The sequence below is a fragment of the Epinephelus fuscoguttatus genome, linkage group LG2 (genome assembly GCF_011397635.1).
Source record: "Epinephelus fuscoguttatus linkage group LG2, E.fuscoguttatus.final_Chr_v1".
Lineage (NCBI taxonomy): Eukaryota > Metazoa > Chordata > Actinopteri > Perciformes > Serranidae > Epinephelus > Epinephelus fuscoguttatus.
The window spans coordinates 4839469-4865629 of NC_064753.1; the positions used below are offsets into that span (position 1 = coordinate 4839469).

A 26161-nucleotide genomic window follows, 5' to 3' on the forward strand; every position below is an offset into this window, starting at 1 on the left:
CACGGCCCTGCCACGGCAGCCGTCCGTGGGCAAACAAATCAGTCTCCAGTGTGCCGCTGTCCAGCAACCTCGAATCTGTAGGGGAGAGGGGGCATACACAACTCATGGCAATATTTTGAATTTGAGTACAGTAACCGTTTTGGCCACATTCTTACATACAGCGCCTTCAAGGCTGTAACACTCCCCCACCAGGTTAGGCTTTACAGTCTACCTCCCCAAGATGAGCCCTTAAAACAACCTCCTTTTCCTTACTTACACATGGCTTTCTCAGCCCAAATAGCACTGCCACCTTCAACAAACCCAAGCTCCGTTTATGTGAACTCCAGGTAGAGACAGTGCCGATACTACCTTTCCTAGCACATTCACCATAGTAACTCCATAATAACTCCAATATAAGCTAAAGTTAAAGGAGATAGAGAGGATAAACTCACAGGCTTTCTCAGCCCAAACACTGCCATCTTCAACAAACCCAGGCTCTGTTTATGCGAGCTCCAGGTCGTGACAGTGCTGATACTGCCTTTCCTAGCACATTCAACTTAGTCTGTTTCACACGCTACATAGCATAACTCCAATATAAGCTAAAGTTAAAAGAGATAGAGAAGATAAACTCACAGGATCAGCAAACATACTCACCTTGCAGCATGGTCTCAAACAAAAGGGATTCAACACTTAAATAACCATCCTCTTCCTGGATTTTCTCCTGAGAGGACTGATTGGTGGATCTCTCCACCTGATTTCAAGGAGTTATGTACCCTGCTTAGTAGTTCCCCCTTCTGGCCCCCAACTGACATTATTCATCTTCATCCAAATCCACTGACTACATCTTACTGCTTCATCTGACAGTTCCTTCACTGTCTTCCTCAAACTCTGTCCCCACACTCCGAGTTCCCCAGGAGCAAGACAGCTGATCTTGCTATGAATCCCCTACACCCCGCTTCCACTGGACAAATTCTAGATTTCCATCCTCGCTGCTCAGCTTCTGCTCCTAAGTCTGCATACCTAAGCTTTTTTCTTTCATCGGCTTCTTCCACTGAGTCTTCCCAAGGTCTGTCAGCTCAATGAAATAAACTGTCCGTTGACTCACTGACTATGTCAGGCCGCTGACTGGTACAAACTATTTCCTGGGGAACAACAAGCTTTCCCCCTAAATCTACTTGCATTTCCCAGTCACAAGCACCTTCTAGGCAGCCACATCCTTGCCTCCTTACTAACTTATCCCTTCTGTATTTCTCCCCCTCACGGACAAACTGAATTGCTAAACTTCTATTCTTAAAACCTTCCAAATTTACCTGTCCTCCTTTCTCTTCGATGCCTGCAGCTTAACTTTTCAACACATGGTTATGTTGCCACGTATATCGGCCTTGTGACAAGCTAACTTTACAGCCTGACAAAATATGCTTTTTGGTTGCGGTACCTGAACACAATTGGCATGATGGGTCTCCATCTACCCACAGTTTTAGGCACTGGGGATTGGTAACACATCGTATGTAGCCCCTACTAGGAATCTAATACGATTCTCCTCCATACTCCACAGGTCCCTCCAACTAAGCTTCCTCTTCTCTACACTTTCCCAATAAATCTTCCCCTCCACATTCAAGAGAGAAATCATCCAGAATTGGCTATCGTCCACAGACTCCTTCTCCTTAGGAATGAGGACACCCCCTGCCCTACGCCATGCTCTTGGGATAATTTGTTTCTCCCAAGCTATTCTTAGCTGTTTGCACAAAAATGTAAGGATATCAGGTACACTTTTATAAACTTGATAGGGGACACATTAATTCCCTCCCTTTCTTCTTCTGTAGCCTTTTTCCACTGCTTTCTTAACTGTCTCCTTTCCTTAACTAACCTCTCTATTTCTCTTTGCCGCCTAGACTTACCTGACTGTATCCTCTCACCCCTCTTTCTGTCATGCACCCCAAACCTCTCTGCACCATATGAGTGAATTATATCTCCCATCTTTTCTAACTTTTCTATTGCATTTCCTCTAAGCCTGCTTAAGATTACTGACAAATCTCTATCAACTGTCTCCCATTCTTTACTGCAATTTGCCCAAGGCCATCTAACTCAATTCAATCAATTTTATTTATAAAGCCCAATATCACAAATCACAATTTGTCTCACAGGGCTTTACAGCATACGACATCCCTCTGTCCTTAGGACCCTCGCAGCGGATAAGGAAAAACTCCCCCCAGAAAACCCTTTAACAGGAAAAAAAAAAGAAACGGTCGAAACCTCAGGAAGAGCAACTGAGGAGGGATCCCTCTTCCAGGATGGAGAGACGTGCAATAGAAGTCGTACAGAACAGATCAACATAATAAATTAACAGTAATCCGTATGTCACAATGAGACAGACAGAGAGACAGAGATGCAGGACAGACGATAATGTTAATAGCTTACAACAACATTAATAAAAGTAATTATATTATAATTATGATCCTGGCTATTGTGTTACAATATGTGGAAAGTAAATATTAACATCTGATAGTATATCTATGTGACAATAATCATATGTGTACAATAAGGGTAGAAGTATGACTAATGTTAATAGCAGCAGCAGGAGGCATCTGGCAGGACCACGGCAGCAGCACAACCACACATGTCACACTATCCAGGCATTGCTGTGATAGAAGTTAACCTGTGAGACAATGGAGCACAAAGGCTCCGGAGAAGAAGCTGAGTTAGTGACATGCAGTATGGCCGAGTTAGGAAAATGCAGTAACAGGACATGAGAGAGAGAGAGAGAGAGAGAGAGAGAGAGAGAGAGAAGGAGGGAAGGTGCCCCGTGTATTATAGGAGGTCCCCCAGCAGACTAGGTCTAAGTCAGCCTAACTAGGGGCTGGTACAAGGCAAGCCTGAGCTGGCCCTAACTATAAGCTTTATCAAAGAGGAAAGTCTTAAGTCTAGTCTTAAATGTGGAGACAGTGCCTGCCTCCCGGACCGCAACAGGAAGATGATTCCACAGGAGAGGAGCCTGATAGCTGAAGGCTCTGGCTCCTGATCTGATCTCCTGATTGAAGGCTTTGGGTCCATCACTCTGCTTAATTTAGTGTTGAAACTGTTAAATAACAGGAGCCGGCATTAACTTCATTAACTGTTAACAGCAGCTCAACAATCAGTCCTTCATCTCGGAAAAACAGTGGTTTCAAAATTGCGCTATTACCTGTAGCCACCGGGTCAGTTTGCTTTGCAGAGGAGGAGACCTCGACTGATAAATTGCCCATAAAATCACATTAATAACACACCGAAGGCATCCTTAAACTTCACTATTTCACCTCTGCGCTCCTCTCCGCTGGTCTCACCGACACTTGAGCACCTGTTCTGGGATACACAGTGTCGGCCCGACCTGCCTTACCTCCGTGCTCCTCTCCGCTCCTCTCCCAGACACTAGAGCACACGTCCAGGGCCCCGTAGGTCAGGCCGGGGGGGCACGGGACCACGGGTGGCAGCTCCGGGCACTTCCACTTTAACCCAAAATGAGTGCTCACGATAACCGGATGAGCACATAACGTCAGCTAGGGAAAATAAAATGAAAACACCACAGTTGTAGCCTGTTAGCTAACATGAGCTAAACCACTAAACTAGCTATCAGCTAACAAAAGATAACATTAGCTGGTGGGGACATGTGCTATATACACCCAGTTGTGCCTTGCCACTCACCAGGAACCTTTTTTAATGGTCACAGAAGAAACAACATAGCTATTTTCTGCCAATTTATTCCAGATAGCTTGCCTGAAACCAACTGCGATGAGATGCTGTGTCCTGCGAGCTCAGTTCCAAACAAAGACCGCGGAGATGAAATTCCGCCTCTGTGGTGACTTTTGTATGTGGGCAGACATTCTACGGCACTGGGCCGACCCAAAGCTGACGTAACAGAGACATTTGATGAGCTGGGACAAAAGAGTATTAAATTTAAAAATATCCGCCCATGCGGCCGATGCTTGTCAGACGTTATAAATTCAGGGCCAATGTGTCGTCCTCAGGCCGACGTCGGCCAGATGTATGTGTGCTATCTGGGCAAGCTGCAATGTTAGGGGCTGACAAATGAGTCCAACATGGAATTGCCAAAAACTGCAGCCCTTTCAATGGCCAGTTGAGGCTGGCTCCGGACACTCATGTGTCTACAGGGAAAGTGGCTTTGGTTTCTCAGTCAGGTCCACCCCTCACTCCTTCAGAGTGCCAGCCTTTTGCTCAAATATAGTCACTTCTAGTACCCAAAACCAAGATGGCGATGGCCAAAATGCCAAATGTCAGAGGTTGTGTGTCCTTTTTTTTTAATCAAAGAAAGATTTTTACACAGTTGCTCATATTACTGATTACTTAGTTCCATGTCCAGTCCATTAAAGAATCATGAACACACTGTGCAGTTTTTTTTCCATTTCAGTCTGAAATTTGTCACATTACAAAATGTACCATGCTCTATCTGCCATTTTACTGTCTTTAAAATAGTTGTATACAATTCAAGCAAATCAAAGTAAGGTGCAATGCATTTTCATGTATTTAAAAAAAAAATCTATGATGTATTGTAAGTGATGAATGCCTACCCTACACTGAAAATACTTAAAAAAGACTCAGGCCTGACACCCTTTCACTATTAAAGACAATGTATCATGAGTTATAGAGCTTTTAGTCACAGATTAAGATTTTGCAAAGACCAGGGATCTTGCAGGCTAACTATTTGTAAGATTGTTAGCTTCAAAAAGAAAAAAAAAAAATAGACAGAAATTGCTGCAGCCCCTGAAATCCGCAGTAAGTATGCTCTATGCTACAGCTTGCTAGCTAACCACCATCCTTATCCATCCATTAGCCTAATTGTAAACTAATGTTAGCTACTTTAATGTTTGCTAGTAGCCTACAAGCAAACCGTGTATTTCAGCTGAAGACTTCTAGCTTCACTCACAACCACAAATGGTCATATGATGTGATTTTTTTGAAGTTAACAATCTTTAGTTGAAACATACAGTTAGGTCGTAGACTAATAGCATACATTTCAGTATTAAATGTTTGCTTGCAAATAGCCTCTACAGTGGTTAGCTTGCTAGCTATAGCATACTTATAGGGGATTTTGAGGGCAGCAGCAAATTTTGTCCATTTTTTTCCTTCTTCACTTTATCATGGCACGAATGAGAGGACATGTCAGGTCATGTCAGGTATGTCCACAACTCCACTTTCTCCTCCTTTTACACAGTCCAAGAGGTGTGACACTCTCCTTCCTGGCTGCTGGCACAAGCTCTGCTGCGACGGCTCAGTCGGTGCTCTTACTGTTAGTATAGTTTACGTTTGTTATTTTTGTCTTTTGGGTAAAACAAACCGTACCAAGGCTGCATCATGAACAACAGGGCAATATATACTTGGATTATCATCATCCTATGGATTATCAGTGATTGTGCTGTTTGGAGCCAACTACAACAATGAAGAAGCTGAGCATGGACTCACCTACTCCTGGGAAAGCTTCCTACTCCTGCAGAACTGCATCCACTGTTCACTGGATCCAGACACCGTAATACTATCTGAGATTACAGCCAGTCCCAAGAGCAAAAGAGGCAAGCGAGGAGGGGTCCGCTGCAGACTCAGGCATTGTCCCTACAGACCTCCCCTACCTTCCATCATTCTTGCCAGTGTCCGCTCTTTGAGAAACAAAATGGACTTACTACATGCTAAGTGCCTTATGGACTCCTCTTTTAGGGAGGTGTGTGTCCTTGCTTTGTGCGAGACATGGCTGGACAGCTCTGTCCCAGACAGTGAGGTTAGCCTTGATGGTTTCAGGATCATACGGGCCGACAGATCTGAACGCTCGGGGAAAGTTCGGGGCGGGGGTGTGTGTATGTTTGTCAACTCTCGCTGGTGCACTAACATCAAGATACACAATGATCTGCAACCCAGACCTGGAGTTGCTCACCCTGTCAGCCCGAGCTTTCTATCTTCCCAGGGAGTTCTCAACTGTTGTGTTTAGTTGTGTGTATGTTCCACCAAGCGCCAACGTGAAGGCAGCAGCCGAGCAAATAGCACAAAACGCACACGCTATGCTCAGCAGGTATCCCGACGCTCCGGTGTTTCTCCTCAGGGACTTCAACAGCTGCCGACTTGATCAGACTCTACCGGCCTTCAACCAATATGTGGATGTACCAACCAGGATCAACAAAACCATAGACTTGTGTTACGGCAGCATCCCTGGTGCATATACCTCCAGAGCTCTCCCACCGCTTGGTCGGGCAGACCACAACGTGATCCATCTACTTCCTGTTTACAAGCAGCAGCTGAAACAACACAGACCAGTGACGCACAGCGCACCCCAGTGGACGGAGGACACCATTGCATATCTCCAAGGCTGCTTTGCATGTACCGACTGGGAAGTCTTTGAGGGAGAGCTGGAGGAGCAAACTTCATTCATCACAAGCTACATGAATTTCTGTATAGATACCCTGATACCAGCAAAACCTATAAGACCTTATCCCAATTCAAAACCTTGGATCACTCCAAAAATCCAACACCTGTTCAAAAAGAAGAATGATGCCTTCAGACAACAGAACTCCACAACACTTAAGATTATTAACCGGGACATTAAAAATGAGATAATCAAGGTTAAGTTCAATTATAAACTCAAACTGGAACAGGAATTTGTAAATATGAACATAAAACAGGCCTTTCAGCGAGTCAGAACTCTCACAGGACAAGCCACCCAGCAGACCACCTGCGCATCATACCCCATAACTTTTGCTAACGACCTTAATCATTTTTATGCCAGATTTGACACATCTGATTTTTCAGCAGAGTGTGCCAGCCTCTTGGACTCCCTGCCCCACCAGGAGCTGGACTACGAGACCCTCCTGACACACCAGGATGTCCATCTCCAGCTCACCAAGTGCAAACCAAACAAGGCTCCTTGGCCGAATGGCATTCCAGGTCGTGTTCTGAAAAGCTGCGCCCTGGAATTAACCTCCGTCCTCCACCCCCTCTTCAACCGATCCCTCTGTTCCTCCACAGTCCCAGGTATATGGAAAACATCAACCATCATCCCTGTTCCAAAGAAGTCCCACCAATCACAGCCAAATCACTACAGGCCTGTGTGTCTCACCTCCATCATAATTAAATGTTTTGAGAAAGTGGTTCAAATTATCATCCTGCCTTATGTGTCCCCACTGCTAGACCCCTACCAGTTCGCATACAAACAAAGGAGAGGTACTGACGATGTGGTGGCCACTCTCCTGCACCATCTGCTTCAACACCTGGACTCCCCCCGTAACTATGCCAGACTACTCCTCGTTGATTTCAGTTCTGCCTCTAATACAATACAACGCCACCAGAAACTACAGTGCCTCCACATTCCATCTCCACTAATACACTGGATCCACAGCTTCCTCTCTGACAGACCCCAGGCAGTGAGGGTCAGCCAGTCCCTGTCCTCCACCATCACACTCAATACTGGTGCTCCGCAGGGGTGCGTGCTCAGCCCGTTCCTCTACACCCTCTACACGAATGACTGTCAGAGTCAATCCCCCACCACATTTTATTTTAAATATGCAGATGACACGGCCATTCTTGCATTGCTGAACAATAACGACTCCTTCACTGCCTACCAACATTCCATTTCCTATTTCAGCACATGGTGCGACAATAACTATCTCCACCTCAACATCTCCAAAACCAAAGAACTGAATATCAGCCCTCCCAAAATCCTGGCCCCCCTCCCCAGTCTCTTCATCAATGGGGAGAAGGTGGAGGAGGTGGAGTCTTCCAAATATCTCGGCATCACACTGGACAATAACCTCAGCTTCAATCAGCACACCATGGACATTTAAAAACGCTGCCAACAGAGACTCACGGCTACACGCAAACTCCGACACCTGTCTGTTCAATGATGTTGATGACAGTGATGATAAATGGTTTTCAGTTAAACATTTTATGTATTAAAACGATGAATGTGACAATAAGAGCAATTGTGTGTCTAAGAGAACAAGAAAAAATTAAAACACAATGTATGAAGGCTCTTACATCACAGAAGATGATAAATTTGGCATTAAGGAAGAACAATTTTATTTAACAGAGATCATATTCCAGCATTAGGACAGCAGAACAAAGGTGGGGCTGTGAAATGGTTAAAAAAAAAAAGCCATATTAGATTTACTGCAGGCACAACTATGTACATAACTCTTCAAGTTGTGGTTGGACACACTGGAGGAGCTGGTGGAGAGATGCACACTGAAGATGTTCAAGGCCATCATGAGTAACCCGGTTCATCCACTCCATAACACCTTGATGGAACAAAAAAACAGCGGTGGACGGCTCCTCTCTCTTCGATGCAGGACAGAGAGATACAGAAGATCCTACATACCTACAGTCATCACGCTTTTTAATTCTTTTGCAAATAATAAATGAGCTGACAGACAATTAAATAGTTATTCTTATTGTTATTATTCTTATCTTATCTGCCATTCACATCTTTAGTGAAGGACCCAATGATGGTCTGAGATGCCTCGTTGAGGAACAGCAACAGTCAGCATTTTAACAGCCCTGAGAGGTATTCCAGAGGTTCAACAAACTCTCAGTCTAACAATGAACTCTGAATATGGGAAACTGAGTATTCAGTTCTAGAACAGCTGATCTGAATTGGTTGAATAAACTCTGAATATGTTAACCTTTGTATACCCCGACTCACCATAGCAACACCAGATAAACAAAGAGCAACTTATCTCACGCTAGTGGAACACAAGCTCCTTTTACACGCTTACAGAGAATATGAGCACATATTCTGTAAAAACCTTAACACTAATGTAGTACCTGGTACTAAGATTACTCTTAAAAGTGCCTGACAACCACCTCCTGTTGAGAGGCAGAAGGGACCCTTAAACCTTTAATATTTGATCAGTGTAGTGTTAGACCCACTGTGACTTCCCGGAACAGGAACAATTTAAAAAAGAGGCGTATCTGGTGTAAAAGTAAGTTGACTTTATTACAAGGAAATTGATTTGCAGTGGATTGGCTGGATCCTATTTCCTGCTTGTGGAATAATTCATTGCAGAGTGAACCGGGCAATGTCATGGATAATCTACAGGCATCTTCATCTATTGCTAAAAAAAAATAAACTTTATGTACATGTTGTTAGTCCAGGAGTGTGGCAGATGATTTGTTTCACATAAAGATACAGTTTTGTTTAATTGGAGTGTAGTGTACCCTTAAACAGGAGATGAAAGTAGGTGCTAATGTAAAGGCAGCACCTTGTTGTTATTATTACAGAGAATGAGGGAGAAATTGAGGCAGAATCTGAAAATGATAGGGAAGTACCAGGAGGCAGTATGCAGATAGAGGATGAAGGAGAGGTCAGCGGACTTCCAGGGACCAGTCAGTCAGAGGCTGCCACTGAAGAAGCCACTTTGACAGGGGAAGGTGATCCAGGGACCAGTGTGCTAGGGGCTAGTCATGACAGGGCGAGTGTGGAGGACCTAAGGAAGCAACTTAGGATGGAGACACTCCTAAGAAAGAGAGCAGAGAGGGTTCTTGCACAACAAAAGAGAATAAATTTGGGATTAAGAAAGAAGTACAATTTTAAAAAAGTGACTCAGCAAAGGGTGGTCACTTTGTTCCCATCCCTGGAGCTGGAAAAGGCATAGCTTTAGGAACAGCAAACCCTGCAAGAAGAAAACATGACACACATACACAACTAAGAAAAGGAACAGCCACAAAATAATTTGCCGCTCATGTAATTTCTAGCTACCTCACTTGTGGAGTCTTTTGACAGCAGAAACTTCACAGGGCTCTTTCAGGATCACCTAAAAGACACAATTTAAAATGATTAAACTCAATGTTCCATATAAACATGTAACATTTTTAAATCAGAGGTAAATAATATCATTAATTCAGTGGTAACAGGTGTTGTGATATACTCCCGTAGTGTTTAAATCACTGTGCAATTTTTTGGTCTTGTACGATTAAGTTTATGAATGTAACATTCAAAGACAAGCTGAAATAGCATTTTTAAGCTGTCTAGCCTCTATAGTGTGACTGTGACATAGTTCCAAGTTAAATATATGCCTTAAATGCTGACAGAAGTAGTAGTAGTAGTGAAGTAGTAGTCCTATTTTAGTCTGTCATCACACAGCATACATATAAACAGGAATTAAATTATAAGATAATAACACTCTTATGTAAACATAAAAAGAATACACCATACATGACGTTAGGTATTTGATAAAGGCTCAGGCAGAAGTATGTGCGCCTGTCCTACATTATCTTCTTATGGAACAGTTGAGAAAACTAATAAAAGCAAACATATTCTATTAACGTTGTAACGATAAAATCTGAATAAAACCCGTTAGTTATCATCCCAACTCTGTGTGATTTGTCTGTGATTCATTAATCAAACGGGAACACCACAAATGTCAGGTGCTAAACGGTGCTAAACCTCCACAGCTGGCGACGTTGAGCTAACGAACTAGCAGGCAACAGCAGAAACCTAACATAATTCCTAACTCAAAAAAACCATAATTGTGAACATACAAAAAAATCGTTATCTACATAATAAAGGACCTCCGATATAATAAACACATGCAATGACTTAAAATTGGTCGATATTTCATCACCTTACCTCAGGAGTTTCTCGTCATGCAGCCATTGAAATAAACGGGGTCCGACTCCACGGGAGGAATGTTTGGAACTATAGAGGGCTCCATAACCCGCAAGTTCTGTCCGGTATGCTTTACAACGCAGTCCTATGGGAGTGTTGCCACTCTGTTCTTATCTATCGCTCTGGGTTGAGGCAGTGCCATAGTGCTCTGGGTTGAGGCACTGGGTTGACTGAACTGTTCAAATTTACATATTTAACTACATTTGTTTTAGACTGTGGAAAAGGAGGAGAAAGGGAAGTTGTGGAGTGAACAAGAGTGTGAGGACATGTCAAATGACAGAGTAGAGAGGGAAAGAAGTGGACACAAATTGCTGCAGCCCATGAAATCCCCAGTAAGTATGCTATATGCTATAGCTAGCTAGCTAACCATAGGGGCTACATGCAAGTTGATGTTAGATACTGGAATGTTTCCTAGCAGCCCACAAGCTAACTGGTTCAGCCGAAGCCTGCTAGCTTAAAAAATTACATCATGTAAACATTAACATTACTGAAGTAAGAAATCTTCAACTGAAAAGTACGGTTAGCTTGTGGGCTATTGCAGACATTCCAGTAGATAATGTTAGCTTACAAGCAACCTTGTTTGAAATAGGGAAAGTGGTTAGCTAGCTTTATCATACTCACTGGGACTTTTGAGGGCTGTAACAATTTCTGTCCACCTTTTTTGAACAGTCTCGCAAATAGTGACTCTGCAAGATGCCTCAGTTTTTATAAAATATTATTTTGTGACTAAAAACTCATGACACATTGTCTGAAGATGTGAAAGGCTGTCAGACTTAAGTCTTTCAGAAGTTTTTCCAAAGTATTCTAGTGTATGATAGACCTTAATCACTTATGAAGCAGCATAGATTATTTTAAATACATGAAAATGCACCACATTTTACCTATCACCAACAATGAAACTTTATGATGAAGCATGTACTGTTATACATAGATTAATATGTAAGTCACTTTACACATACAATCAAAACTTTTGATACTACATGGACTGTTAGCCTATAACATTCCATGACTCCTTACTATAGTTGATTATTAAAGTGTGTATGGTATGTCTGAATATTCATAATGCATCATAAGCCCCATCAGTCAACCTCTAGTTTATAACTAGTGGAGCATCCACAAGACAGTTATAAGTCATTATAAGTCACATCTATAATATTTTATGACTGTTGATATAATGCATCAGTAAGCAATATGTGTGTTTATGAGTGCAGTCATTCAGCATTATAAATGCATTGTAATTCACTATGAATGGCCTTATAATGCATTATAGATGTGGTCTTCATGGAAAGTGTTACCCTTAATTCTATCTAGGTCACTCATGAGAACACAATCAGTGACTGATGAGATTTAATACGCTTTTCATTTTCTGATCCATTAATCATGTTGACACCTCAGATTAATCGTGTTCAGTCACCTGGCCTGCTACCATTTTAGGAGCGAGGCCTTTGGTGATATGGTGCAATTGCTTTTGCTTGAAGGTGCAGTTTTCACCCTCCTGAAGTCCTTTTGCTCACACACACAGTATAACCCTAATAAAACAAAACCATTTTGTGAAAATATGCAGTCACATTAATCCACTGGGAGTTTCCTGAAGCAGACTGTGCAGGCTACAGGCACAGAATGGATGAGGATAAACCAACAAACTAACAAGCACCATCTTTGGGGGCTCTCTAAAGTGACAAAAGATGTCTAATAGGAGCATGGGGAATTCTTAAATTCTAATGCCAACATTCTCTAATGAACAGTTTGAGTTATGCAAGTTTGACCTTTCTTCCCTCTTTTCCTGTCTCAGCTGAATCCGGCAGGCCTGCTGACTATGCCCCGGAGCCCCACCTCCAGTGAGGATGAGATGGCCCAGAGCTTTTCCGACTACTCCGACGACTGTGCCTCCGACAGCTCCCGTGAAGAGACCATTTATGAGACCATAAGGGCCACGGCCGAGCCATCGCAGAACCGCATGGACGACATTCACACAAACTCGCTGGTCATCCGTGTTCTCATTCCTGACCTGCAGCAGACGGTGAGGCTCTGTGAAGGACAGAAATGTGGAGGGCGGTCATAATAACGTGTGTCAGTGTGCAACTGTGTGGGAGTCAGTATTAAATATAAACTAGATTTGTTCTCAGTATTGACATCTCAGTATTGATCATCCAGCCTTCTTGTTGAGATCCCCTGGAAAATTAATGATGATGTATTTGACACCTTATAGTCTTAATAACAGTCGAAGAGCGTTTTTTGGAAGCTGGTACAGATTAAACTTTTTTTTTCATAATTATTTTCATTGAATGAGTGAGGGTATGCATCCAATACATTCCATGTTTCAATGTTAACTTATCATCACTTATCTTAAGCAACTATACAGTCACTTGCGATCGTCATTACAGATAACACTTCATCCCTACTCATATACATACACTCACACTCACCCACACAGCCACATTCATACAGACACACAGACTCATAGACACAAAAACACGCAAGGGCAACGAACAGGACAGAACTGACACCAGACACAGGGTTCCCTTGATTCATTCAGGCTGGATGTAGTGATCCTGCAGCCTACCTCAATCTACATAGCTTCATAAATTGAGCTCCATATTTTGTTAAATTGTTTCTCTCTGTTACTGTCCTCCGACATTGTCCTCTCCATGCTCAGATAATATCTCATTAATGCTTCCCATTTTTGAAATGTAGGTACTTCCTTATTTTTCCAATTTTGCAGTATAAGCTTTGTGTAAACTAATGATGAAGAAATATTTTGCCAGCCAGTTGGATACCTTACTTTCTCCACCTTTTGGAAGATACAAATCTTTGGTGAAAATAGAACTTTGGTGTTGCAAGTTATAATAATGGTATATAATAATATAATGGTTCCAAACACTGGTCTCCTGGGGAAAGTCTGCAGGTAAATTTCTGTGTTTGTGACCCACCTACCACCCCCACCTACCTCCTTACAGGGACCGCTTCCGTCTTTACTCCCATCAGCTCATTGGTCATGTGATTGCGGCCCTCCAAGATACGTGGGTTACACACAAATTAACAATTAAAAATAAAAACAAAATTAATTGAATATCCATTATTCTATGATACCCTGAAATCTATTGTGTCAATATGAACGCAATACCTTCAGAAGGCCTTGAGGGAATTTCTTCAAATTTGGCACAATGTCCACTTTGGCTCAAGGATGAACTGATTAGAATGTGATCAAAGGTCTAGGTTACTGTGACCTTGCATTCATCTCATTGTCATGAACGTGATATCTCAAGAAGACTGTGAGATAGCTTCCTCAAATTTGGTTCAAACGTCCACTTGGACTCAACAATAAATCATTCAGAATTTGGTCAAGGTAAAGGTCAAGGTAACTGTGGTCTTGCGTCCATCTTATTCTTATGAACACAATATCTCAAAAAGGTCTTGAGAGAATTTCCTCAAATTTGGCACAAACGTCCACTTGAACACAAGACTGGACTGATTAGAATTTGGTGGTCAAAGATCAAAGGTCAAGGTCACTGTGACCTCACAAAAAAATGTTTTTAGTCGTAACTGAAGAATTCATACACTAATTAGTACAAAAAATGTCACGTAAATATCTAATATGTTATAATAATGAAGTACACTGTGAACATCACTGTGCTCTTCAAAAACACTTATTTGGCCATTGCTCTACATCATAACTCAGGAACAGAAGGGGAGACATTTGGTCAAATACGGAATTGGTGACACTTATCATGGGTTGATAGAGGCAAACAACCACATGGCACCCCACGAACTACATTATGTATTTAACTTGAAGTCATGGATGGTAGCTTTAGGCAGGTAAAGTTACCATGGTTCGGTTTAGATTAAGGAAAAGAAATATGGTAAGGACGTACCTTAACACCAGTTAAGTTTCCTGGGGAAAAGGGAAGGGAATTTTCTGTGTTTTGTGAGCCCAACCTGCCTCCATACTGGAACTGCTCAGGACTGCTTCCCTCTTCACTCTCATAAGCACATTGGTCACATAATGGCAGCCTTCCAAAATACAGGGGCTATGCATAAAATTACAGGCTTATGATGACATGGTATATGTAAAAATTTTGGTGCATTACGTTGCATAGGAAAATGTATGAGCAGTGCATGAAAACATTCTGAACAGGACCTAAAGTTATCAAGATGACATTTGCTTTTCTGACACATCCTTACCACTTCCATTCATGCATAAATAATGTGATTTAGCTTTTAAGCATATGGATGCTTTCAGACAAGGCAGACATGAATATTAATTACCTGCCTCTGAAACATGCTGGAAGCTGCCTGTGATTTTATAGGCTTCCTACAAAAATCTTTCACTTATTTGTATTTCAATGTAAAGCATTTGACTTGAGTGAGCTCTGACCAACATTCATATGCATGTCCCAAATAACATGCAGTGGTGAGTTAATGTTGAGTGGGCAGCATGTAGGGTGTTGATGTATGAACTTGTGCATAGGTGAGGCTGTGTTTGAAATGGGGGAGGTTGTATTACTGAGAGTCTTTATTCAGGGAAATGCCTGATAGTAAATAACTGTAGGGTAGGATCTTGTGGATCTTGCAAATGAATGAAGACAGGGAAAGCTAAGTGTGTAGGCTGACCATTGTTCAATATTGAGTAATGATGGTTCCCACCCTTTTGCTCAGTAAAATATATCTCTGGCCTTCAGACCACTAAAGCTGGCTGTGCAGTGTGATATTTGGTGCAGATAATAACAGGTTAGAGGATACAAACACGTGGACACTTAGAGGAAAAAGGGAATTACTGATGAAACATGTTATAATTGTTCCCAAGTTTTCCATTAGTATGTAAATGTATTAGTATGTCAGGTAGATGAATAACAGAAAGCAAACGATGCATAATGAGGGATATCTTTATGCCCAGACCTCATACCTACACAAAGTGTGTGGCTGAAAGACAACAATGCTACCAGATTTCTATTATGTTTGCCCACAGATTATGAAATACAGCGTGTGAATGCAAAGAGCTTTGGTATTTCTAACTTTAAAGCAAAAGTCTTACATTTTGGGATATTCACTTTCTGCTAAGAAGTTAGATGAGAAGACTGATGCCACTCTCATATTTGTCTGTTAAATACAGTGTAAGGCTACAGGCAGCAGCCAGTTAGCTTGTTGGAAGACTGAAACAGGGAGAAACAGCTGTCCTGCCTCTGTCCAATAGTTAATTAACTTAATTAACATGCTATAACACATTGTGTCTCTGTTTTTGCACAAGTCATAAACAAGCGAACAGCTTGCCATACAGTGTTGCAAGGTGTGATGGGCCTCTGGTTCTGAAGGGAGGTTTTCCCCATTCTGCATTCCTATTTCAAGTTTTTCTTAAAGCTACTGTATATGCTTAATGTTACTGAACATAAAACAGGAAACTCTCCTAGATAATGTACCAGTCCTATAGATTTATGTTATAGCCATTCTTTTTAACTACGCCAATTTGTTTTCTGAACTGACAACAGTCTAAAATAAAAAGAGGCAAGCTAAAATGACATGTCTAAATTAAGAATAAAATCAAAGTGAATTGAACATCCATTCTTCTACAATATTTTATCTGCTTTAAACCCTGATATCTATTGTATCATGCCTGACATGTATTTGTGGACAATATTGTGGACATAGCTTTAATATTAGAGTTTGTAAATCTTTTATATGTTTTGTTATTCCTCCGCGCTGGCAATAGCCTTGGCCAGAGGAATTACATTTTCATGTTTTTTTCTATTCCTATTCTCATGAAAGAGATATCAAAAACGCCTTATGGTAATTTCCTCAAATTTGACACACACGTCCACTTTGAGTCAAGGATGAACTGATTAGAATATGGTTGTCACAAGCCATTGTGACCTAGCGTTCCTCTCATTCTTGTAAACGCAATATCTCAAGAAGACCTTGAGGGAGTCTCCAAATTTGGCACTGAAGGGATTCACAGGACCACAGATGATTTGTCGTTTGTTAAAATCTAAACTGGACATGTGAAGGTTTTTCTTCTCTGCATGCTCTTTTGGTCTTCAAACAAAGACAGCTATTTGACACTCATCTCCACAGGGGGTCACCTCACACCTCAGCGAGACAGAAGTCTCAAAACTTGATTGCACAGGACATTTACAGTGACATGTGACTCTGTGATGTCACAGGCATCTGTAGAAGGTCTGCTTCAGACAATTTTTCTCTTACTCGGGAGCTGCCAAGCTGCCCACACCTCTTCTGGCCTGGACCAGCCCAGATGCCCAGACCCTTGCTCCATTGCCCCAAACCACTAAAGGGAGGGCAATTGCTCACAGACTCTCTTTTTCCTGGACCACAATTTGCCCACGCTCAAGGCACAGGCAAACCTGAACCAGAAAGTTAGATTTTCAAGCACAAGGTTTACAACTAGCTTTCTAGCAACAAGGAGAATCAAGGCAGTTAGCAACTAGCATCTAACTCTGTAAAGACCTCGAGCGACCAGCTTCTTCAGAGTTCCACCTTTGGAACAAAGGACACACCAAAGACGGCATATGGAACCACAGCTCTTTCCAGCCTTCTTCCGCCGGCTAACAAAGCAGCACACCACCAAGTCACTCTTTCTTCCATCCACGCAAGGATCAGTAACATAACAACTGGGCATAGCTTTATCGCAGCTTTACAGGCTAAGCAAGACTGTTTAACTTGTTATATGTGATTTAATGCTGTCATTGAGTTATTGTTGTGTTTGCAGTTAGGTAACTGGTTAGATGGCTTCGCCAAAGCTAAGTGCTAATACTGTTAACAAACAGATTCTTGCACACAACTAAACAATCTCTGCACTAATCCAGACAGATGTTCAGTATCACATTGACATAGACTCATCAACAAATAGGCTTTCAACAGAGCTACACCCAAATAGGCATCTCAAAGTTCCCGCTTCTTTTCCTTTGACTTTGTCCTGACCACATGGTCAGACAAACACCTCCACGATCTGAAGCCAACTTTGATTTGGCCATCTTGTAGTTCTCTTTTGTCAGCCATTTTGTTTTGTAGGCCAAACGTCTCTTTGATCACCACACCCGCCTTTGTCTTTCTCTCTCTCTCTCTCTCTCTCTCTCTCTCTCACACACACACACACACACACGCATGCACGCACGCACACACGCACGCACGCACGCACGCACGTACACACACATATACACACCAAGCTTGTATAGGTAGTAGAATTTGTGTGTTTTGGTTTTGCTTTGCTAACTTTGTGAATAAATATAATTCTTTGGAATCATACCTGCTGTCTGTTTAATGTTGCACAAGAGTGAATGAATAGTTAACCTCCGCTGCGTCAAGAACTCAGAAATCCTTCAGGCTTTACTGTTAATTTTGGTTATTGTCATTAATAAAACTCCAAATTAATAGTTTTGCGTATTTTATGAGACTGATATCTTTACCATCATTTTCCCTTTCTGGGAATGGTGCCTCACGAGGTGATTTAATGTTAATTAAGTCACATTATTTAACATAATTATTAATTATTAATAATTATAATATTATAATAATTATTTCCAATAGCCAGTTTACAACTTTAATGGTGTCCCCTTGGTGAGGCCTAATATTGTTGTCCCCAACATAACTGATGACTAGGGATGCACCGAAATGAAAATTTGTGGCCGAGGCCGAAGCCAAATAATATTAAATGCTTGGCCGAATACCGAGTACCGAATGCCGAATATTGTTGTTTAGTTTTTCATTAGTTTTTGCAGATGAACCCCCTCCAGATTAGCGTTGTCACGGTACCAAAATTGGGACCCACTCTGCGATACCAATGAAAATATCATGGTTCTGAGTAGTATCAGGATACCACAGCGAAAATGAGGCAGATGTGCTTTTTGTTATTTATAAAAAGATAAATCACTTTTCTATAATACATCAATGATATTTCAATGGAATAAATTACTTATTGACTTATTCATACTTCAAAAACAGCATCAATCAGTGATGAACATAGGAGGAATCAAAATAAAATAAATAAATAAAGTAAGAATCAAACAGCCACCCTCCTCCCCTGACAAGTCCCTTCATAAGTAAAGAACAGTCCCTAAAGTGCGGTGAGGTTTGTGGGCTGTGAACGGCTCGTTTCTCCTCTGACACGTCACATACCTGTGTTCGGCTGGCTCGACTGTTCAGGTACTTTTGGGCAGTCCACATGCCAAGAAGAGGATATTATTGGAGCCGACTCCTCCGTCGCCGGTAAGCCAATGGCCACCGTATTTGACAGGAATACATTACTGTCTGTGTCTGTGACCCCCTTTCAACCCACAATCAATGGGATTCGCCTTTCGTTTCTGCTGGTGGTTGAAATCTGTAGGCTGCTCACACAGCATACTGAATGATTTAAGCCTATTTTGCTCGCTCAAAACTATTTTTAGTCGCAAATGTGAATGCGGTCACAGGCGGATTGCCACACTGCCGACATTTTACTCCGCCGGTCACGGCACGCTGTTTGATTGCGTTATCAAAACACACCGCTATTATTCGGCCTTGCTTTTAACTTATTCCACTGAATACCGAATGTGTGTTTTTTTGCAATATTCGGACGAATATATTTGGTTACTGAATATTCGGTGCATCCCTACCGATGACTGATAATTATTGACACCCTGAATTTATGTTCCCAACAGCACAAACGTTCACTTTGACTCAGGAATGACTGAATTTAGTGATCAAAGGTTGAGGTAAATGTGATCTTGGGTCTGTCTCATTCTTGTGAATGCAATATCTCAAGAAGGTCTTCAGGGAATTTCCTGAAATTTGGCACAAATGTCCACTTGGATGTAAAAATGAACTGATCATGATTTTGTGGTTGAAGATCAAAGGTCAGGGTCAATGTGACCTCTCAAAGTTAGGCATAACTCAAGAATTAAAAAGGTAATTAGGACAAAAAAAAGTCACATAAAGATCTAATATGATATGATAATAATAAAGTGATGACATTTTATATCTAAAATGTTAAGGGTCAAAGGTCAACTTTACTGTGACATCATAATGTTCTGCAAAACACATTTCTGGCCATTATCCAACATCATATCTCAGGAACAAAAGGGGAGACATTTGGTGAGATACTGAATTTGTGACCTTATCTTGGGTGGCCACCTTAAAACTGTGTTGATAACACCTTTTCAAACTTGAAAACATAGATGTTCTAAATGGGTCCAAGTGTATTTCCTGTTGGAATGTTTGTTAATGCTGTAGCTGACAGGAATTAAACAGGGACCAAAGATGTTGCCCTAGCAATGAAACGGTCTATAGCTCTTCTGTGCTGCTGGCGGGAAAACTGCTGTGGATGATGTAAACTGTAACTGCAACGTGACCAGTTCATGGAGGCATACAACCACCAGGTGGTAACTCTCTCTTAATTCCAACAAAGCAATTAATTATTTTTATTTACCTATCAGCCCCGTGCATTCACTAGCACACGTTGCTGTCAATGGATACTGCTTTACTGTCATTCCCACAGAAGGTCTGGATCTGAGGGTTTATCATCAAAGACCAGTGGTGCCTAACTGTAACTCCCTGTGGATGAGCAGCTGGAGGTGATGCCTGAGTCTGTACAGTAGTTTCATCTTGCAGCTTTGTACTGTAGCTCTTTGTTTGATGTGTGTGTCCTGTGGGGATTTGGAACCATTCCAGATAGCCTTACACTGGATGTCCATGACAGTACAGTGAGGTAGAGCATTTCCTCAACATGTGCTGGGCCAGAGGATAGGGGAGAGAGATTTTGCTTCACAGAGCTCTACCTCTAGAAGCCACCTGATATCCCTCTCCTCCTTCATTCTGAACGATCCCATTTTGTACATTTTGATTTTCTATTTGTACGTCCTCTTACCCTCTTACACTCTTATTTATCTTTTCATTTGTGTGGGAAAATTCCATCCTACTGAGGCTAGTACAAGCAATGAAACATGCAGCTGTTAGCAGCTGCTTAAGAGTACTTCATAGTTTAAAGGCTGTGTGTGTGTGTGTGTGTGTGTGTGTGTGTGTGTGTGTATGTGAGCCAGTGGGGTTGGATCCTCAAGGTACAGTGTTGACCCAGATATGAACTCATGACCCTTTGATGTAATCAGCTCTGTGGTTATAACTCCAGTATAGACGATGTGTTTGTTCACATGTGCACTAAGCTCTCTCACATGTATGCACTAATGCTCCTGATTTCACATTCATCGCTGAGCACTCAGTGCTGCCACATGATCACATGATTGAGTCACACAGTCCACTTGGAAATCAAACTCAGTTCAATAATTCAAACACACACAGCACATGCATGTGAGTCCGGACTCCATCTTCAGCTCTGATGTATGTGTACTGCTTGTGTGGTACAAAAATAAATGTTTGCAGTCAGAACATTTGATGGATTAAAACTTGATGTTAACTTTCTGGTAATTCTGCCTCCCTTTGTATGGTCATATTAATAATCCAAAAAAGTGTTTTACTCTAAATACCTGCTAAATATTTCTACCTTTAACAAAAAACATTAAACGGCAATTTTGGTATCACAATACCACAGCAAAAATGAGGCAGATGTGCCTTTTGTCATTTATAAAAACATAAATCACTTTTCTATAATACATCAATGATATTTCAATGGAATAAATTACTTATTGACTTATTCATACTTCAAAAACAGCATCAATAAGTGATTAACATAGGGGGGATCAAAATAAAATAAAGAAATAAAATAAAAATCAACCAGCCACCCTCCTCCCCTGACAAGTAAAGGACAGTCCCTCCATAAGTAAAGAACAGTCCCTAAAATGCGGTGAGGTTTGTGGAAATGTTAACGGCTCGTTTCTCCTCTGACACACCACATACCTGTGTGCCGCCACAGTTCGGTTGTCCAGGGACTACTGGGCAACAGAGTTGGGTATAGTACTTTGATTACTTTTTGCAGTAACGAGTAACTTAACGCGTTAGTTTGCTGTTTGAGTAATCAAATACTTAAAGCCATAGTTGGTAATGTTGGAGAGCTAGCAAGATTTGAAAGTGGCACCTCCTCTAAGCTCCACCCCCTGCTCCCCCTCCTGTCAGTGCTCCGTCCAAAGCCACGAGCCCTAGTCTGGGGCCGTTATTGGCCGTTTTGGTAAGGAACCGGAACCAGATGAGACAGGATCTGGAATTTGATGGATGGGCCTTTCCGTCAAAATAAAAGCACCAAGCTAATAAAAATGCAGTGAAACTTTTAATTTAAAGAATATAAGTTACAAGGAAAGCCCCAAGCCATTAAGTTAATCGACTGTCTTACACCCCTCATCACCCCAAATCGATGGTGTGCCAGAATTTAAAGTTTTACTTTGGTGAACATTTTTACTTTGGTGAATTTGGTGAATTCCGCATCCGCTCCCTAGACCGGAACCAGAATCCAGACAAAATTCAGAGTGAATAAAAACCAGGCTCTTCATGTTATATGAAGAGCCTGGTGACGCGAGGCTACACGAGCCCAGACATGTCTGAACGCGCATCCTGCAGTCAGCAGAGCAGAAGAGAGCCGAGTAAAATAACAAATCCCACCAAAGCAAACAAATAATTACCTGTCCAACAAAAAGACAGCAACCTCTGCATCACTTTACAGGCCCTTCAGCTCCCTCAGTTGTCTCCACCGTTCAAAAGCTGGACTGCTGTTGATGTCTGGTTTGTCCTCTCACTTTATCCAAAGCCTTTTTCGTCGCAGCCTTTTCTGCCTCTGACTTTCTCTTCTGTTACAAATAACACTGGAAGTGGTACTTTTGGCTGCATTTTCTCTGCCATTGTGCAGCAAACTTCTGCTACCTCAGTATTTCTGCTGAGGAGGGTGCTGAATATTTCCGGCAACGGTGACACGTGAGGAGTGCACGCAGGGAGGAGGGAGGTAGGGATGGAGGGGGGCTCGGGCAGGACGAGACATGAAGGCATCTGATTGGTTCTTTTCATTCGCACCGAATGGCAGGGATTAGTCAGAGTTTTTACAGGCCTGCAGCTGCAACAGAGGTCGGATTTTTTTCATTCCTTTTTCTGAACACATTATGTATTGACTACTCTTACGCCAGGGCCACACTGCCCGCGGAAGCGCAGCGCACCGAAATTCTCTCGCGCGCCGGAGCACCTCCGTTCACATCAGACGCGCATTTCTCCACGCCGTCGACAAGCGATTCTGCTCCCAGCTCTTGTTTTTCACTGCCTGGCTTGTCAGATGTTCGCTCACGGCTCGCGCAGAAAATAGACCAGACGCCGAACTGATCGCTGCAAATCGTGAGCCTGCCGCGGAGCTTCCCGGCGCGGCGCGGCCAGTGTGGACGACACAGTCGGTTAACATGGGCGCCGAAAAGAAACTGCCTTCTCTTCTCGGCGCTTCGAGGCTATTCGCGGCGCTTCCGCGGGCGGTGTGGCCCTAGCGTTAGGGTGGAAGGACCATTTCACCCAGTATAACAAAAAGTGTTTCTGAACAGGATTACCAACTATGGTTTTAAGTACATTTTCAAACAAGACATCAGTTACTTTTAGAACACTGGTCCTTCAGCTCCGAAACAGCAACGGCTGTCGTTTGGTTCTAATGCCGCATTCGTTTGGCAATCCAGGCTGGTCATTCCTTGTCGGATTTATATGACCGTATGACACGTCAGATCTGAAAGCGTTTCATTGCAACAGTCCGGAAAACATGGCGGCGCGCCATAAGTTTGTTTTTGTTTGCATGGTTGCTGAGCAAAGTCAAACAACTTTAGGCTACAATGGGCTTGCACAGACTTTTTTTCCAACACAAATCAACAGTGGAAATAGAAATGCCATTGCAAAGTACTTGTATGATTTTTACAACACAAACGCTTAATTAAACAGCATATACGAGGACAAATTGAGGACAAATAACTTTCGTCGTGACGTCAATTCTACCAACTCAGTCTACCTGGACCTTGCCCGAGTTTGATGACGAGACCTCCAGGTAGAATGGGTGTTCTTTTGTACCTTTCCGGACCGGAAACCGTGTCAATCCCGGTTCTGGTTACCAATTGAATGCAGCATAATAACGGAGATAACGTTAAACCTATCAGTCTGAAAGAAGCCACGGAGCTTGTCGCTCACTATGTGGTTGGAGAAATGCTGCCATTGTCTATGGTGGAGTCTAAACAGGTGGAGTAGCGCCAGGGCCACACCGCCCGCGGATGCGCCGCGAATAGCCTCGAAGCGCCGAGAAGTGAAGGCAGTTTCCTTTCGGCGCCCATGTTAACTGAGTGTGTCACGCTAGAACAGCTGGGAGCAGAATCGCTTGTCGATGGCGTGGAGAAATGTGCGTCTGATGTAAACGGAGGTTCTCCGGCGCGTGCGAGAATTTCGGTACGCTGCGGTTCGCAGGCAGTGTGGCCCTGGCGTAGGACTCGCTGACAGACATAACGTTATTTCAGACTCAGGACTTGCATTATGCCTGGTACACACTACACGCTGGTACTCACCAATTATCCCCGGTCGTCTTTCACGGCGTGTGTGATGTCATCGGGTTATTCTTGTCCTATTTTTATCACTTTTACTATTATTTGTGTCTGTTCACGTGCCAACCGACATGTTGTTGTAGTCACCTAAAAGCATCAGCAGATGGCAGGAGCTACATTTGAAGCGCCATAAGTAAACTATCAAGCTACTTTATCTTCCACAGGAAGTTCTGACAAATGTTTCAGAATAAAAGCCTATTTAGAAAATGGAGGAATTCTCTCAGCGGAGGTTATAAGGGGCTTTTAATTTGAAACATGTATTGAGTTTGAAATGACGGTGTGATATGTTAACTTTACAAAGACAAAGGAGCGGATAAAAAAAAAATTGAGCCAGAATACACTGACAAAGAGCTTCGTGAAATTGAAGAATGGAGGAGGAGAGAGAGAGAGGCACAACAGGTAGAGGACGACAGAGGAGGAATGGCTGCTGGAAGGATTTAGCTCTGGAGATCGGTGGTGTAACGTTACCTGTGAATGCTGTACCCCAGTGCCCACAGAAGAGGCCTCTGTTGCAAGGCATGGGACCAGTTGCAGCCTTAGCTAAATGGTAAACAACAAACATGGCACCACACCGGTAAGGTAAGACAACACGTTTACATGTCATTTTCTATATGTTCTCTGACATGTATCCTAACGATATGAGGCGGTCTTTGTGGAGAAAAAGCTTGTTTAGTGGACTAACTTTGCACTTGAAAGGATGCCCGTTCAATTAAGGGTTGAAATAAACCGAAATTTCTCTTTAAAGTAACCCTTACCCAACACTGCTGGGCAGTCATGACACCAATGAAAGAGGAAATTACTGGACCTGGAGTCGGACTTCTCTGTCGCTGGTGTTTCGGATTTACTCGCGACCCTGTTAACTGGCGACCTTCAGCCGAATGCGTCTGTGGTTGTCGTAGTGACAACAGCTGTTTTCAACGAGGAAGAGAACACGTAGCTGTCCTCGCGAAGGCCTCTTTATTCAGTTTTTCATAACAATATCAAAACATAGCCGACCTGATCCGTCTTTGGACTCTTGTTGGAGGAACCCAGTCACGGACCGACACTCAGTCGCAGTTTGAATCACATTTGTTATGACGGAATGTTGAAAACAGGAAGAGGCCAAGTTGCTTTTCCTGTTAATCTAATTCCTATCTCGAATAAATTTTCTAAATAGGCCTACACAGTTTCGTCTCTGGTGCCTGCCTAAATAAACATGTGCCATATTAAAGAACCGTTCAGCCCTGTGAAACATAAAAAAGAATATTTTCACGGGATTCGAACCCGCTTCGTCATGGGAAAATAAATTAAGAGCGTACCATTAAGGGGGTGCGCCACTATGACAACATCACTTCACTGACAGATCCATTAAAAATTGTTACCAGTACATTGTAAATAAAACATATTTTAAGTTAGATTATAAGTTAGTTAATAACTTAGTGTCATATTATATTTTGTCAGTATTATAATTTTATTAGGGGCCTCTTTGGGCCCCTCTTAATCATGGGCCCCTAGAATCCTTCCCCCCCCCCCCCCCCTTTTCGGCACCCCAGCTGGTTAGCATGTTGCATTGGTTTAAAAAAAAAAAACGAGTTTAGTACGGGACAGTTGTTTTGTCGGCAAACTTTGTGAGATGCAATGGAGCCAAATTGTGTGCCGTTACTTTTGTTAAATGTTGCCATTGTCCCTGGCTTTATATGAGAAGAGGAAAAGATCGCTAGTTGCTAGGCTAATTTATACAATGTAAAATGCCATAGGCTTGTGCTAATAACGTTAGCAAGTTGTATTTGTGGGGAAAATGTGTCCAAATTAACACAAGTGTTTGTCTGTGAATGCTGCGAGTTGTAGTGAAGCCAATTTGTGTACTTGTTTTTCAAATTGTCTTTATTAAGCCATGTTTAATGTGTGTTTTGAATCATCTAAACCTAACACCGCTTCACAGAAACCTCTGCCGCCGACTAGTGTGTTGGAGGTGTAACTGCAGAGTGACACAGACACACCACTGCAGAAGTAAAAATGCTCACAACGGCACAGGCTACGTGCGTAGGGTCTACGAACAACCATAAATCAGACTTTACCCTTCACTCCC

At 42.4% G+C, this 26161-nt stretch overlaps 1 protein-coding gene and 1 long non-coding RNA gene across 4 annotated transcripts in view; one reads left to right on the top strand and one right to left on the bottom strand.

The window, feature by feature from the left end:
* LOC125904945 (SH3 and multiple ankyrin repeat domains protein 2-like) overlaps positions 1-26161 on the top strand; it is a 465143-nt gene that overhangs the window by 142731 nt on the left and 296251 nt on the right. For 2 of the 3 annotated variants that reach the window (XM_049602644.1, XM_049602655.1), the window contains one exon: positions 12411-12638. In XM_049602644.1, the coding sequence (XP_049458601.1) occupies positions 12411-12638 (228 nt within the window). Of the gene's footprint in view, positions 1-12410; positions 12639-24345; positions 24673-26161 lie in introns of those variants that run through there. The other variant, XM_049602662.1, reaches the window with a different exon arrangement.
* LOC125905676 (uncharacterized) lies at positions 8888-10594 on the bottom strand. Its single transcript, XR_007451681.1, has 3 exons — positions 10580-10594; positions 9710-9764; positions 8888-9623 (listed from the first exon to the last, which is right to left on the bottom strand). It is a non-coding gene; the product is annotated as an uncharacterized LOC125905676 (long non-coding RNA).